The sequence below is a fragment of the Astyanax mexicanus genome, chromosome 6 (genome assembly GCF_023375975.1).
Source record: "Astyanax mexicanus isolate ESR-SI-001 chromosome 6, AstMex3_surface, whole genome shotgun sequence".
NCBI lineage: Eukaryota > Metazoa > Chordata > Actinopteri > Characiformes > Acestrorhamphidae > Astyanax > Astyanax mexicanus.
Genome location: NC_064413.1, coordinates 35523498 through 35537527, shown reverse-complemented (window position 1 = coordinate 35537527; position 14030 = coordinate 35523498). Strand labels below are relative to the sequence as shown.

Sequence of the window (14030 nt, the reverse complement as noted above, 5' to 3'; positions counted from 1 at the left end):
CAGAGCTCCACTATTATATAGTCTCACACAGGATGGCTTGAGTGCGGACTGATATTAGCACAGAAGGTTCCAAAATGACTTAATATAATATAAACTCAGTACACAATAACTCCCAGTACTCAAGGGCTTTCACTCTCCTCTTCAGACTTCCAGTCCAGAATTGAAACTGCTCTTAAGAGACTGTGTACAGATAAATTCAGCTCTTATCAAATGTTCTGAGTAACACAGATCATCACCATGTTTCTAGTGGGGATTTTCTCCACCATTAAACAGCCCAAGAGAAGGGCACTGATCTCCTGAATCAGCTGAGCTGTGACTTTGTTCATAAAAAGGGCCTATCACTACCAAAGGCCTCGGTGGGACTATGCCTGTCAGGTGGAGGACACTCAGTGCCCTAAAGCAGAATTGAACACCCAGCTGACTCATCCACAGAACCACAAGGCTCAAAGACACTCATATGAACACTTACTCATTCAGCGGTGAGGTCAGTAATACTGATCCATACACCATCTCTGAGGAGACGGCAAGGTGAACCTGAATAGATTCCAAGTCGATTCAATTAAACATATTACATATACAGTGCTTCTATGAGGTTTAATCTCATCTTGGTGAGCAGCTAAATTGAGAACATGTTAAGAACACCTACATGATGTGGATTACTGTTTATATCAGGTGAGACTTAGAGACTTAGAACACACTTAGAACACAAATATACAGCTCTGGAAAAAATTAAGAGACCACTTCAGTTTCTGAATCAGTTTCTCTGATTTTGCTATTTATAGCTAAATGTTTGAGTAAAATGAACATTGTTGTTTTATTATATACAGACAACATTTCTCACAAATTCCATATAAAAATTAGAGCATTTATTTGCAGAAAATGAGAAATGGCTGAAATAACAAAAAAGATGCAGAGCTCTAAGACTTCAAATAAAGCAGAAAACAAGTTCATATTCAATTTCAGTTTTCATGCATCTTGGCATGATCTCCTCCACCAGTCTTACACACTGCTTTTGGATAACTTTTGGATGAACTTAAAAATTCAAGCAGTTCAGCTTGGTTTGATGGCTTGTAATCATCCATCTTACTCTCGATTATATTTCAGAGATTTTCAATTTGGTCAAATCAAAGAAACTCATCATTGGTATCTCATTATTTTTTCCACAGCTATATATATATATATATATATATATATATATATATATATATATATATATATATATATATATATATATATATATATATATACATACTCTATAACGTGACTCCAAGCCAGAGAACTGGGTCTGTCCCAACAGTGTTCAATGCCTCCGCCCAAAACAACTCGCCACAATGTGCCACACAGCATTTTTACTGTAGTTTACAATTCAATTAAAGCTATATCGAGACCACAGAAAGCCATAGAAGGTCCATCACAAGATAATAATAATAATTTACACAGAAAAAAGCAACTAGTCTTTAGGTAAAGATACAAATGCTAAGGCAAATGCTAAGACATAAGTTACCTCAGCTAATGTTACTATGCTAGCCCTGTTCAGTTTGAATCTTTCAGCTCGAAAACAGCCAGTTTGTGAAGACATCAAACTCATGAATTATGAATTATATTCTATAATTAAAATGAACCAAGTGTGACAATAGAATCTTTTCACCTAAAATGAGTTGGTTAGGAAAGAAAATTAAAATGATAATAGGAAATTAGAGCAAATTATTAATCATGGTTTTCTATAATTATGTAGTGTAGGATCAAATGGAGCACTTCTACTTTCACTAAGGCAATATTTTATCTTTAACTTGTTTTAACTTGCACACACAGTTGGATGTTGATCAGTGTTTGTAATTCTATCCTTGCCACACACCTGAAGAAAATACTGAAACGTATGCTTAAAGAAAAAAGAAAAAAAAAAACGTCTGGATTAAAAGCATAAAGATAAATAAAAGGGAGTATTCCTCTTAAGAACAGAATAAACGGAAAGTCCAGCAGACAAAGGCGCTGCCACTATGATCGGGAGATCGCTGGTTCGAATCCTGTTCATGTAGCTTGCCATCAGCTGCCGGAGCCCTGAGAGAGCACAATTAGCCTTGCTCTCTCTGGGTGGGGAGATGGCGCTTTCACCCCACATCACTCCAAAGGGTGATGTCAATCAGCATTATGCATGTGTGAGCTGATGTTTCGGAACCGAGTCGCTGCGCTTTCCTCCGAGTGCGCTGTGATGCTACTCGCCAATACTGCATCAGCAGATGTTTGAAAAGAGGCGGTAATTGGCTTCATATGTGTTGGAGAAGTTGTGTGTGCTAGTCCTCACCCCCCTGTTGTTGAGGCAACGGGAGAAAATTAGAAATAAAAAAAAACACATCAAACATTGTCCCAGAAAACAAAGAAAAGATGAATAACAAGAAACGGAGAAACAAATCAATGCAAATAAATTTGATAAATTATTTACGTTCATCTCTTTCTAGGATTTTTCACCTCATTTCCCTCCTTTTATTCTCTGTTTCTCTGTCAGAGTCTCTAGAATAGTAAAGAATGACTTCAGAGGGCACGAGACCTCTGTAACAAACATTATTTATTGGGTCTTTTTATCGTGGAAAAGCTGTGAGGGCGCACAGGCTACAATTGCTACTGGATTCTTCCTAAGCTTATTAAAGTTCCGTCTGCCTTCTGTCTGCCGGCCCAGGTCCCAACAGGGGGGCTAAAGGGGGTATTTCATAAAGAAAATTCCATCCATCATGCTCCCAGATGAAATTAATATATGTCACAGGCAGTTCTGACAATTTAATATCAAGCTGAGAGAGATGCTCCCCTCTACAGAGCTCTGGCATCATGCCTGAAACTCGCAGATATAGTGGAGACATACATAATCTCCTAAACTCTCAGTTTTTCACAACTGCATGAGCATATAAAATAGAAGCAGGGCCTGCTCTGCCCACACAAACTCCCTCATTCTGCACTCTGCTCGTACGACATGGTTTACTCATTATAAAATATCGGCTATAAAAAAAAAAGTAAATCTTTGATTAATGGAACATGAACAAATGCTGGGTTGTGTGTGCAGGAATTATGATAATATCTGCTAATACATTCATATTCCCATTTCATTCATGGTACAGGCTTGCAAAATTGCATGTAAACACTACATATCCACTGTAAAAATGTAGCACAGTTTTCTGTTGGCAGGAATTCAGCCCACTGAAGACGTCCATTCTCTATAAAGACTCACTTAACCAGCTCTAATGAAAAGAGCAGCAGTGTTCGGAAAGTCTCCATTACTGAAAGATTTGTACAGATTTTTCAGTTCAAACTATTGTAGCCAGGTGTTGTTTATTTTGTCTTGACAGCAGTCTACAGCTCTTGTTTGAAAAACCTAATTTTTACTCCAATTTTTGATAGAGAGAGGGCATCATTAATTAGGGGTGTAAAAAATAGAAAATATAAAATTATATAGATGTACTGGCATATATTTTGGAATACTGTATCAATATGAAGAACACAGAATTTATTTTTAATTATTAGTTTACGGGAAAAGATTGGCATAAGAAAGTGGTTCATTTTGAGTTGTGTTTAAAACAAAAACACTAGATAGCAGTGTTGTATTTCTTTTTTTTAATTATTTTTAGTCTATTCCCATTTCATTCATGGTACAGGCTTGCAAAATTGCATGTAAGCACTACATAGTCACTGTAAAACTGTAGCACAGTTTTCTGTTGGCAGAAATTCAGTCCACTGAAGACGTCCATTCTCTATAAAAACTCACTTAACCAGCTCTAATGAAAACAGCAGCAGTGTTTGGATAAAGTCTCCATTACTGAAAGATTTGTACAGATTTTTCAGTTCAAACTATTGTAGCCAGGTGTTGTTTATTTTGTCTTGACAGCAGTCTACAGCTCTTGTTTGAAAAACCTAATTTTACTCAAATTTTTGCTAGAGAGAGGGCATCATTAATTGGGGGTGTAAAAAATAGAAAATAACAACTTATATAGATGTACTGGCATATATTTTGGAATACTGTATCAATATGAAAAACAATTTATTTTTAATTATTAGTTTATGGGAAAAGATTGGCATGAGAAAGTGGTTAATTTTGAGTTGTGTTTAAAATAAAAACACTAGATAGCAGTGTTGTATTTTTTTTGTTGTTGTTTGTTTACTTATTTTACTCTATTTCCATTTCATTCATGGTACAGGCTTGCAAAATTGCATGTAAACACTACATATCCACTGTTAAAATGTAGCACAGTTTTCTGTTGGCTGGAATTCAGTCCACTGAAGACGTCCATTCTCTATAAAGACTCACTTAACCAGCTCTAATGAAAACAGCAGCAGTGTTTGGAAAGTCTCCATTACAGAAACACGCCAATATGAAAGATTTGTGCTCAATGAAATGTACAGATTTCTCAGTGCAAAGTATGCATATTTTAGGCAAAATAATAAACAGCTGCCTCAGGGGAGTCTTTAATTCTTCCTGATGCTTTTTAGTGCAAAATCCTGAAAGCGTACAGACGAATGCTGCATGAAAAATGCCAAAACTAGACAGGCCTGATCAGCACCGCATGACTGCACAAGCCCTGATATGACTTTGCCTTCACAGCAATGATGTCATGATAAAGCAGGCAGAGCTACATCAACACTAAAATGTACTATACTACCCTTTTTTTCAGTTCTTTCCAGAAGGCATTGGGTTGTGAGATATTCTTGGACTGTCTCACAGCACAGCTTGTTTAAAATCTATTTCACATATTATATATTTTTTTTTATCATATGTGCCTTGTATTGGACATCGGGTCTTGGGTATTGTTGTTAAAACTCAGGGATTATGTAATGGTGTTGAAGGTGTTTGAATGTGGATTTTTTAATTTATTTATTTATTTATTTATTTTTTATTTTATCAGCGTAAAACAGAAAGATAAATTAAAACAATAAGAGGCTTTCCACAGTGATTAAACATCACCTGCAGGTTTGTGTGCTCTGAATTTTTTCTTAAAAACTGGTCATTTGGATTAACTAGAAGACCAGATGTTTCTGCCCAAGCAGCTAACAGGCTAAAATGACCTGATCTGACCTTGAAATTGAAGTTAGGAATCTCATTTTGAAGAAACAAATTGACTATTATGGTATTAACGTGAAATCTTTGATGTCCACCATATTGTGTTCTATTTGGTAAGTGAAATCTCTGGGATTCTCACAATGTACTCTAGACAGTACAGTAGAATTTGAACAGACTGCATAAATTAGGCTTGGACAAAAAGGAACTGCCAGGTCTCATGAGGATTTTGATATTTTAGTCAGGAAAATGTATAGGCTAGCCCAAAAGCATCAGTTCATTTTTTAATTTTATTTTGTATTATCATCAATATCCTGTTGTGGAATGTATCTTTCAGCTTCAGACTGACTATATTTATATCCAAGATTTACTGGGATTTCATGGAACCCATTCTTCCTCCAGAGCCACTGATGGCAGCACAACCCCAAAGTATGATGGATCCGCCACCATGTTTTACCATTTAGATTTTATTTTATTTTATTTTATTTTTTTTACAATTATATTATGACATATTGAATTATAACCCTTGTAAATTCTTGCCAACAGTTTATACGCTTAATATTTTGACATGTTGGATCGCTGACTTCTAAAGAAATCTGTTTACAAAAAAAAAAAAAAAGGTTTTAAGAGTTCAGAAATATAATATTTGGTGGAATTATTCTGATTTTTAATAACAGTTTTCATGCATTTAGGCATGTTCTCCTCCACCAGTCTTACACACTGCTTTTGGATAATTTTATGCCACTCCTGGTGCAATAATTCAAGCAGTTCAGCTTGGTTTGATGGCTTGTAATCATGCATCTCCCTTTTGATTATATTCCAGATGTTTTCAATGTGATAAAATAAAAAAAACTCATAATTTTAAGTGGTGCCTTATTGTTCTCCAAAGCTGTATATCACTGAATAACAAAATATCTCAAAGTGCAAACATGGTTTTATAGTATATCATATGGAGGTTCGAAGGTCATATGATTCTAAAGCTGTTACTCAATTAGTATTATTGTGCAAAATTGTCAATATTGCTCGATTTTTTGTATTGGCTAAGCTCTAGATAAATAATCTAAATTCGTATCTGCTATCTCCTGGTCAGGATCAAGGTAGGGCCTAATAAGAATCACTGGGCAAAAAGAAATGCAGAAATACTCAGTGGCTGGGGCACATCTTTGCTTCAGATAGCATTAGTACTAATTAAATGAATCAAGTTAATTAACTTTGAATTGAACACACATTTGTTGTGCACTTGTAGCAATGAAAGCAAATGTTGATTATTTAATGCAGAACATCATTGCTTTTTCATTTCTAAAAGCCAAGAGGCAAGGTTGCAATATTCCGTCTCAGAGTTATTAGGAACGGAGGATCTATTAGTACATGCTCAACAAAATGTTATTAAAAAGTGCTTTGTACTCATAAGCTGAAGGTCTTTTCTATAAGCCGCTTCAGAAGAATTCTGGGACTCCAGCTATAAGTTTACTGCAGGATCTCAATATCAAGTTTGCATCACCAGAGCCTATTGAGCATTTTGAAAAATAACTGATTATCATGCTTCTGTATAATGTGCAATGTGTAGCTACTGTGTGCACATATCTGTGTGTGTGTGTGTGAGTGTGTGTGTGTGAGAGTGTGTGTGTGTGTGTGGCTGAGAATTCCGCATATGAAGCAGAAGGACACAGGAAGCTCATTACTCAGAGCAGATGGGCAGAAGAAGAGATGGCTGAATACACAGCTTTCCTTCTCTCTTTTGAGTGTGTGAATGTGGGAGATGAAAGGGCATGAGGGGCAGGCACACACGCACGAACACACAAGCAAGCCAATGCCACAAACACACACACACACACACACACACACACACAATCACATGTGCACACACACTGTGGAGAGCAGGAGTCTCAGATACAGTAAACACCGTATACATGCATGGAGACATTGAAGCTTTATGACCTATCTTATCTATATCATAAATCATGCTTCATTAATCAGTTGAAATATGAGTTTCAATTAGTTTACAGTGATGTTATTTGGAGATGTTCACAGTAAAAACACAAGTGCGATTTTCCTAACTGTCTATATGAAATTTGAAACTAAGGTTTATGATCTGGTTACTGGTACATTGTCAGCATCTGATCTGGTTAGATTTGATTCCACATTGAATTAGTAAGTGCAATAAAGAACTTGTAAGTGCATTAAAGAACTACATGATATTTCAATATGTTGAATATAAATATATGACACCCATTCTAATCAATGAGTTGAGCTACTGTATTTTAAGTTGCATCCATTGCTGACACAGATGTGCTAATGCACAAACCCATCTTATTTAATCTAATCACTAGTCTCCCGAGAGAACAGGACACTCTAGAGCAGATAAACATGAACCTATTGGTACCATGCCTACTGCCAGGTGTGTATTGTCCCCAAAGTAATGTTTAATAATGTTGTATTTTAGTTTGGAGCGAACTTCAGAGTCACTGGAAGGTCTGGACCAAAGGTGGCAGGTGTGAAAGCATCACTGGAAACAGAGTTTGACATACAAATGCACTGTTTGCCCCTTTTTTGCCTTTTTAAACACACTGTAAATAATTTACTATTGGTATTTAAAAAAAACATTTTTTTTTAGTTAATGAAAATAAATAACGATTTAAGTCATTTAATTTATAATAAACCGTATCAATCTTAAAGCAAATGCTCTTTAATTGCTTAAATGTTTTAGAATGTCAGGACAAATAAATATACTGCAAAATCACCTGCATTCAAAACTGTGAATGGTTTTGCCTTCTGCTGTGAACTTACAGTTTTAAATATCTAAGGTTAACTATTATTATTACTACTACTACGGTTGTGCAACATGATAAAAAACTGTATCAATTTGTACACTTATTTAGTACAGTTTTTTTGTATTGCCTGACATTTCACCCAATTAAGTAAATACTGTTCCTTAAGCACTTAAGCATAATGTGCATCATGATAACAAATCATATTACAATATTATTAAATATTGTCACATTGCCCATTTTCAGGTATTACTTAGGACTGGGCAATATAATAAAAAGAACATTAATATTGATATTCTTTAAATATATTATCAATTCTCAATTACGAGTACAGTTATTAGTTCTTAAATAACAACTTTTTTTAGTTCTTAAATAACATCAGTTTTTGTAAACTGATTAAATAATTTTTTTTATTGATTTGTTTTTATCGTTTACTTCAGATTTCATTTTTTTTTTTCACGAATAGTACGCAGACCCCTTCAATCTGCCATGCAGCTTTCAAATTAAACATGGTGCAAATATTGCACAACCTCCTTGTTTTTGAAAAAAAGTAAAAAGCAAATATCTATCTACTGAGAATCCCTCTGGCAGCTTCAATGTATATTAGTATGCAATCTCGATTATCCCACTTTGAAAATCGCATTAAAACAGTAATTTGATTAAACAAATTAATTTGATTAACCTCCCAGCCCTAGTATTACTATGGAAACACTCACTCGTATTACGAGTTTTCAATGTTCTACTACAGACACTGTTCTCAGAGGTTTTTAACAATCCTCAAACTCAAAATTATGGCACATTCATGAGCTTGAATTTATTACACCACAAAAATCCAGCATTTTAAACAAGACAACAAGGAGGATTTAATCCTACACAAGCCTTTAACACCAGAAACAGGCAGTGAGAGTGAGAAAATAAAGTGTTAAAGGGCTCCTGAGTGGCATAATTGGCTAAGAAGCTTGCATTCTATCATGGGGACGTGTGCTCGATTACCATCGATGCAACACCACAAGAGCAGTGTTCTCCTCCGCGTTGTCATTGGACAGGAAGGACTGCTTAGTTTCTTGGTCCCTGTCGATACAGGGTGACCTAAACGCAGTTATGTGTGTGAGGTCATGTTTATAGAATTGGAAGGTCAGTGCACCTATAATGTTTCATGAGTGGCACCTTGAAGAGAAATGCAGCGTCTGGCTCTTCGTGTCCCAAAAGCAGGGTGTCCTTATCCTACAGCTTGCTGGCTATTGTGAGATAGTGGAGACACAGACAGCAAGAAGTGGCAAAGACTAACAGTGGACTGGAAATTGTGCAGAAGAGTGGAGAAAAAAAATTAGAGAGCAACACAAATCCTCGATTAAATCAAGCAGGAGAAAAGTGAGGCGAGGGAGGCGCACAGATAGCTCTGTCAGTGCGGATGTGGTGGGTAAGCGCCTTCTTGTTTAGTGATTTGTGCGATTGTGAAATTGAGTTCAGCAAGAGGCGCAGGGCACAAATTGCCCCGGCGCAGAGAGGTCGTCGTGCTGCTGCACAGCTTCAGTGGCAGAATTCCAGAGCTGAGAACACACTGAGACACTCTGCGTCTGATTAATAAGCTATTAGCAGCCTCTGGACCCCACCACGGACACATCCAGACCCAGCGCTTTCATACTTCCCTCCCCCAGACCGAAAAAAGAAAGAAAAAAAGAGAAAAAAGAACATAAAGCTGGCAGGAGCTGACCTTTAATGCAGCGTTTCTTGTGCATTTTTTTCAGGAAACATCTTGAAGTAAACAGTCCTCAGGGCAAATGACTTTGGTGGACAGTGAAGCCATTAGATACAACAGTTTGTGCACTACACTGGATAGAAATTGCTAACCATTAGAGGAAAAAACTAAGTTTTTTTTTTTTTACTCTTCATTTCCACTGTTAGCTTTACACATGCACCTACACTGTAAAAAAAAATATATACAAAAAAATACTTCACGTGGTAACAAGAACGTAAACTGGGTTAGCGTTGTCAAGTCAGGGAGTACAAATACTTTGTTGCCTTTCTTAGAAGAAGAAAAAAATATATTACCTATACTTTACTGGAGTAATTATTTTTCAGACAACTTTTTACTTCTACTTTTCATTTTCACTTAATTATCTAAACTTTCTACTCCTTACATAAAAAAAAAAATAACCTTGTTACTTCTATTTCATTTCCGCTTGTTTTTGTTCAAAAAACCTATCCATATGAATCTCTCCATCCTGATAGAGAGAATATAATTGTGGTTGGATAAGAAGTATAAACAAATTCTATTATATCACCTTATTGGTTTATACACAATCCATAGCACCTGCATTTGCCACGCCCACACTCCAGCAAGAACATAAGAGGTATATGTAGTCGAGTGTGAAGATGATTAGTGGCAGAGACTTAACTTAAAAAGAACTTAACTTAATTTAATATATTTGCATTGTACTAATATACATTCATTTTCAATGGACATATATCGGACTGAAACAGGGAGCGTAGTGCATCATACATTTTCCACATTAACATTTTAATAAAACATTATATGCATTTATATATGCTAGAGCTTAGATTCTCTGCCCGAACTCGACCTGACCCGAGGCCCGACCCGAAATCGATAACGAAAACTGAAAGTGAAACTAATATATTTTATTTATAAGCGCTGTTTTCACTCCCGCAGTTGTACAGCGGGGGTGTTGTGCCGATTCTGTCTGCGAAGCGGGAGTCGGATTTAGGCCCGAGTTGGATTCGGCACAAGCGCGGCGGCACCTCGCGGCCCGCGGTGTTAGTTGTAAGCGCTTGCGCTAGCCGCAAAATACGACAGAAAACACTGAGGGAGCTGCAGAATTATTTATGGGACTAGAATATGAGCACGAGGAGATAAAAGAGAACCTTTACCTGTGAGTTGCTCACACCAGAACACGCAAATCTCTCTCTCTCTCTCTCTCTCTCTCTCTCTCTCTCTCTCTCTCTCTGTGTCTCTCTCTCTCTCGCACGTGAACTCCTCCGCGTTTGACCTGCAGCACTGTGTTTAGCTGTTCTTAAAAATAATTTTAATTAAATAATATTTCTATGCTTCTATATTAGTGTTATTTAACATAATTATATTTCGCTCATTCAAACAGCCCGAAAACAGCCAGTTTATGGGGCGGGTCGGATCGGGTCGGGCTCATAATGATAGTTTATGGTTCGGGTCGGGTCGGGTCGGGCAGAACGTGCACAGGCTCGGGCTGGGTCGGGTTGGATTTTTTGGGCCCGATCTAACCTCTAATATATGCATATACAGTATTGTGCAAATGCTTTAGGTGCCTGTGGAAATTTAAGTAAAGAAAAAGCTTCTTATCTGTGAAGTAAGTGTTTATTAGCTCAGTAAAACACTAGTATTATAATAAATACAAACAGCAATTTTACAAAATGCAGTGCTTTCACAGCACTGTTTTCCTTGAAACATATCCTAATCTCTCCTCATATAAGTTTAATAGAGTTGTTTCTAGTTCTCATCATATCAACACCTGGTTTGGAACAGTATATGTATATCTGGAATCTGGAACTACACTTTGTTCTTCAGCTTGGCTCAAATGATAAAACATACTTAGTAAAAAATGTGAATTCTTTGTTACGTTTCACTGTATGTATGTTAATTTGCATCTGTTCAAATCATATGTGCTGCTTTTTTCAGGTAAAAACACTCATATTGCTGAGATAAATGGATTAGAGTAATTTGCTTTGGTGTCTTAAACTTTTGCACAGTACTGTATGTTTTGCACTATAGCATCCAGTGGCGTGACCTAAGCTTTTGTTTATAATGGAATTTTTTCCCCAATTACATTAAGTAGTTTTGAAAACAGTACTTTTACACTTTTGAGTTGATAACTGAATATCTACAAGAGTGTTTTTAAAAGCTGACTCCTTGGTTTAGAGTATTTATTTGAGCTGAGTAGATCTACAATGTCTTAGTCCAGGAGTAGAAAATGTCCATCTCTGGATCACAAACAGAATCAGGGTCAGAGTCGTGAATTGTGTTAAATTTAATTAAAAAAAGAGCTGTAGATCGGGCCAATACCAAAATCTATTTCATAACAGTTTTGTCTTGTTATATTTAAACTGCCAAATTTAACAAACACCCATGTAAAAGCCAATATAGCCATATTGAAAGCTGCAGTGTTGAAAAAGCATCTTTGATACATTAGTGGTTAACTAGTAAGACTGGTAGTGACTGTATCACCAACAGACTCTAATAGTTACTGTAAAAAGGATTGCCATGCAAACTCTGCCTTGTGACCATGCCTTTTCGACACCAAGGCCACAGCGACATATGGAGTAAGTGCTGAAAATAATTACAGATATACTGTATATAAAAGAAAACCTTGTTTTCTTAATACAGAAGAAGAAGACAAGAACAAGGAGCTCTTTTTACAGTGCTAAAAACAAAGCTTTTCTATGTTGCTCCTGAGAGAATTTGCAGTGATGTTTGCAGCCAGTAAGAGTACAGTTGGATCGTTTTTTATTTTTCCCCTCACACAGCTACCATAATACAAAAAATTGGCATGTTTCATTCTGAGGAATGTATTTTTTAATACATTTGGAAATGTTCACCCCAAACCAAACTTACATATTGGAAGTTGCATCCACAACTAGATTTGTGCGTTCTACTGCACCTCTAAAAAAAAGGTAGAGTGGGGCTTAATAGTACATTATATTTCCTTTTTTTTGGTGCACATCTTGCTACTTATATGCAAGAAGATTTGGGTCATTTTTTTCAAAATGTTATTTAAACCATGCTGATGTTTCATGTGTAAATTTTTACGATTTTGGCCAGATCTGCAGAAGCACAAATGGAAGTTTTGTGACAGCTTAGTTATTTTTGGCAGACCAGAATAAATCCACAGATGGGAACAGATTTTCTCATATTAGAGTTGTCTGTTAGTCAAAACATGAACCCACAAAATACCAGCACGGCTTTAGACTCAAATTGTTCATAGATATTGATAAATCCAGTGGAGAGAATATCAACACTGGTCAATATTAGCAGTTTCTTTTTCATTCTACTTTACTATTACTTTTTGAATGTTGTGAGAGCTGTTCAACTTTGAAAACTGTACGTTCTTTCTGTGCTCTAAAGTGACAAGAAGCAAGAAAATTTAGGGAAAAACAGTTCTTCACTAAATGGCTTGGATACAAAATAAGATCTCTCTCTCTCTCTCATATTCTCACAAAAACACAAACACACAAAAAAAAACACAATACCTGATGTCCAGCTCTAATCTGCTCCAAGACTTTGTCGTAGCAAACTTCCTCCATGTCATGAAGCTGCTGGATCTGCACACAGAAATCACACTCATGATATCTCATTCCTCTCTGCTGCTGAAATCTGTCAGTAAGCCATCTTTAATTAGAATGAAGTGTAAGCCTTGGCGTTTTTTAATATTACCTTACTAGTGGTCTTAACGCCCACAAAAGTTTGGCCAAGAGGAACAGGGCGGAAGCGGCTGTCGAAGAAGAAGAGGCCAATGTAGGGGTTCACATGCAGGAAGGATGCCACGTCCAGATAATTGGGTAGAGTTGCAGACAGTCCAAGAATACGGATCATACTCTGAGTCGACTCCACCTGCAGAAACACAAAATATAAAGCACTGAACAGCCCATCAAATAATATCATTTGGGATTTTTAGATTTATAGAAACTAGACTTTACTAAAAAAAAAAAAAAAAAACTGAATAATTGAGTAATATTAATGATGATCAAACTTTAATGCTATGAATGCTGAAAAACAGAACTGAAGAATGCATGCGATTACACAGCATGTAACATACAAAACATTGCATGGTTTGTACTGTAATTCAGTTTAATACAAATACAGGCAATGATTTCTATATTTTATTTTGCAAATAAATATATACATTAATACATTTCTTTAAAAAAAAAACTACTCTAACATACTGCAATTACAGGAATGAACTGCATGAATGCACTGTGTGTGTGATCAAAAAGTGACAGAGAGACAGAAAAAAAGGTGAGGTGAGAGATGAAAGGAGGAGGTCAGCAGAGAGGGAATTAAGGAGCGAGATGAGGGGAAGTTGAGAGAGATGAGGAAAAAGAAGATACAGAGAGAGCTGTGAGAGGGAGAGATACAGAGAATGAGCTGGGAAAGAGAGGAAAGGGTGAGAGAAGGAGAAGAGAGAGAGAGAGAGAGAGAGAGAGAGAGAGAGAGAGAGATGGCAGAGCTGAGAGAA

At 36.4% G+C, this 14030-nt stretch overlaps 1 protein-coding gene across 2 annotated transcripts in view; it reads right to left on the bottom strand.

Moving 5' to 3' along the window:
• The window catches only part of ascc3 (activating signal cointegrator 1 complex subunit 3), a 202395-nt gene that overhangs the window by 88259 nt on the left and 100106 nt on the right, over positions 1–14030 (bottom strand). For both annotated transcript variants that reach the window (XM_049480038.1, XM_049480037.1), the window contains exons 12-13: positions 13229–13405; positions 13045–13116 (exon numbers count right to left, since the gene is read on the bottom strand). In XM_049480038.1, coding sequence (XP_049335995.1) covers positions 13045–13116; positions 13229–13405 — 249 coding nt within the window. The remainder of the gene's footprint in view (positions 1–13044; positions 13117–13228; positions 13406–14030) is intronic.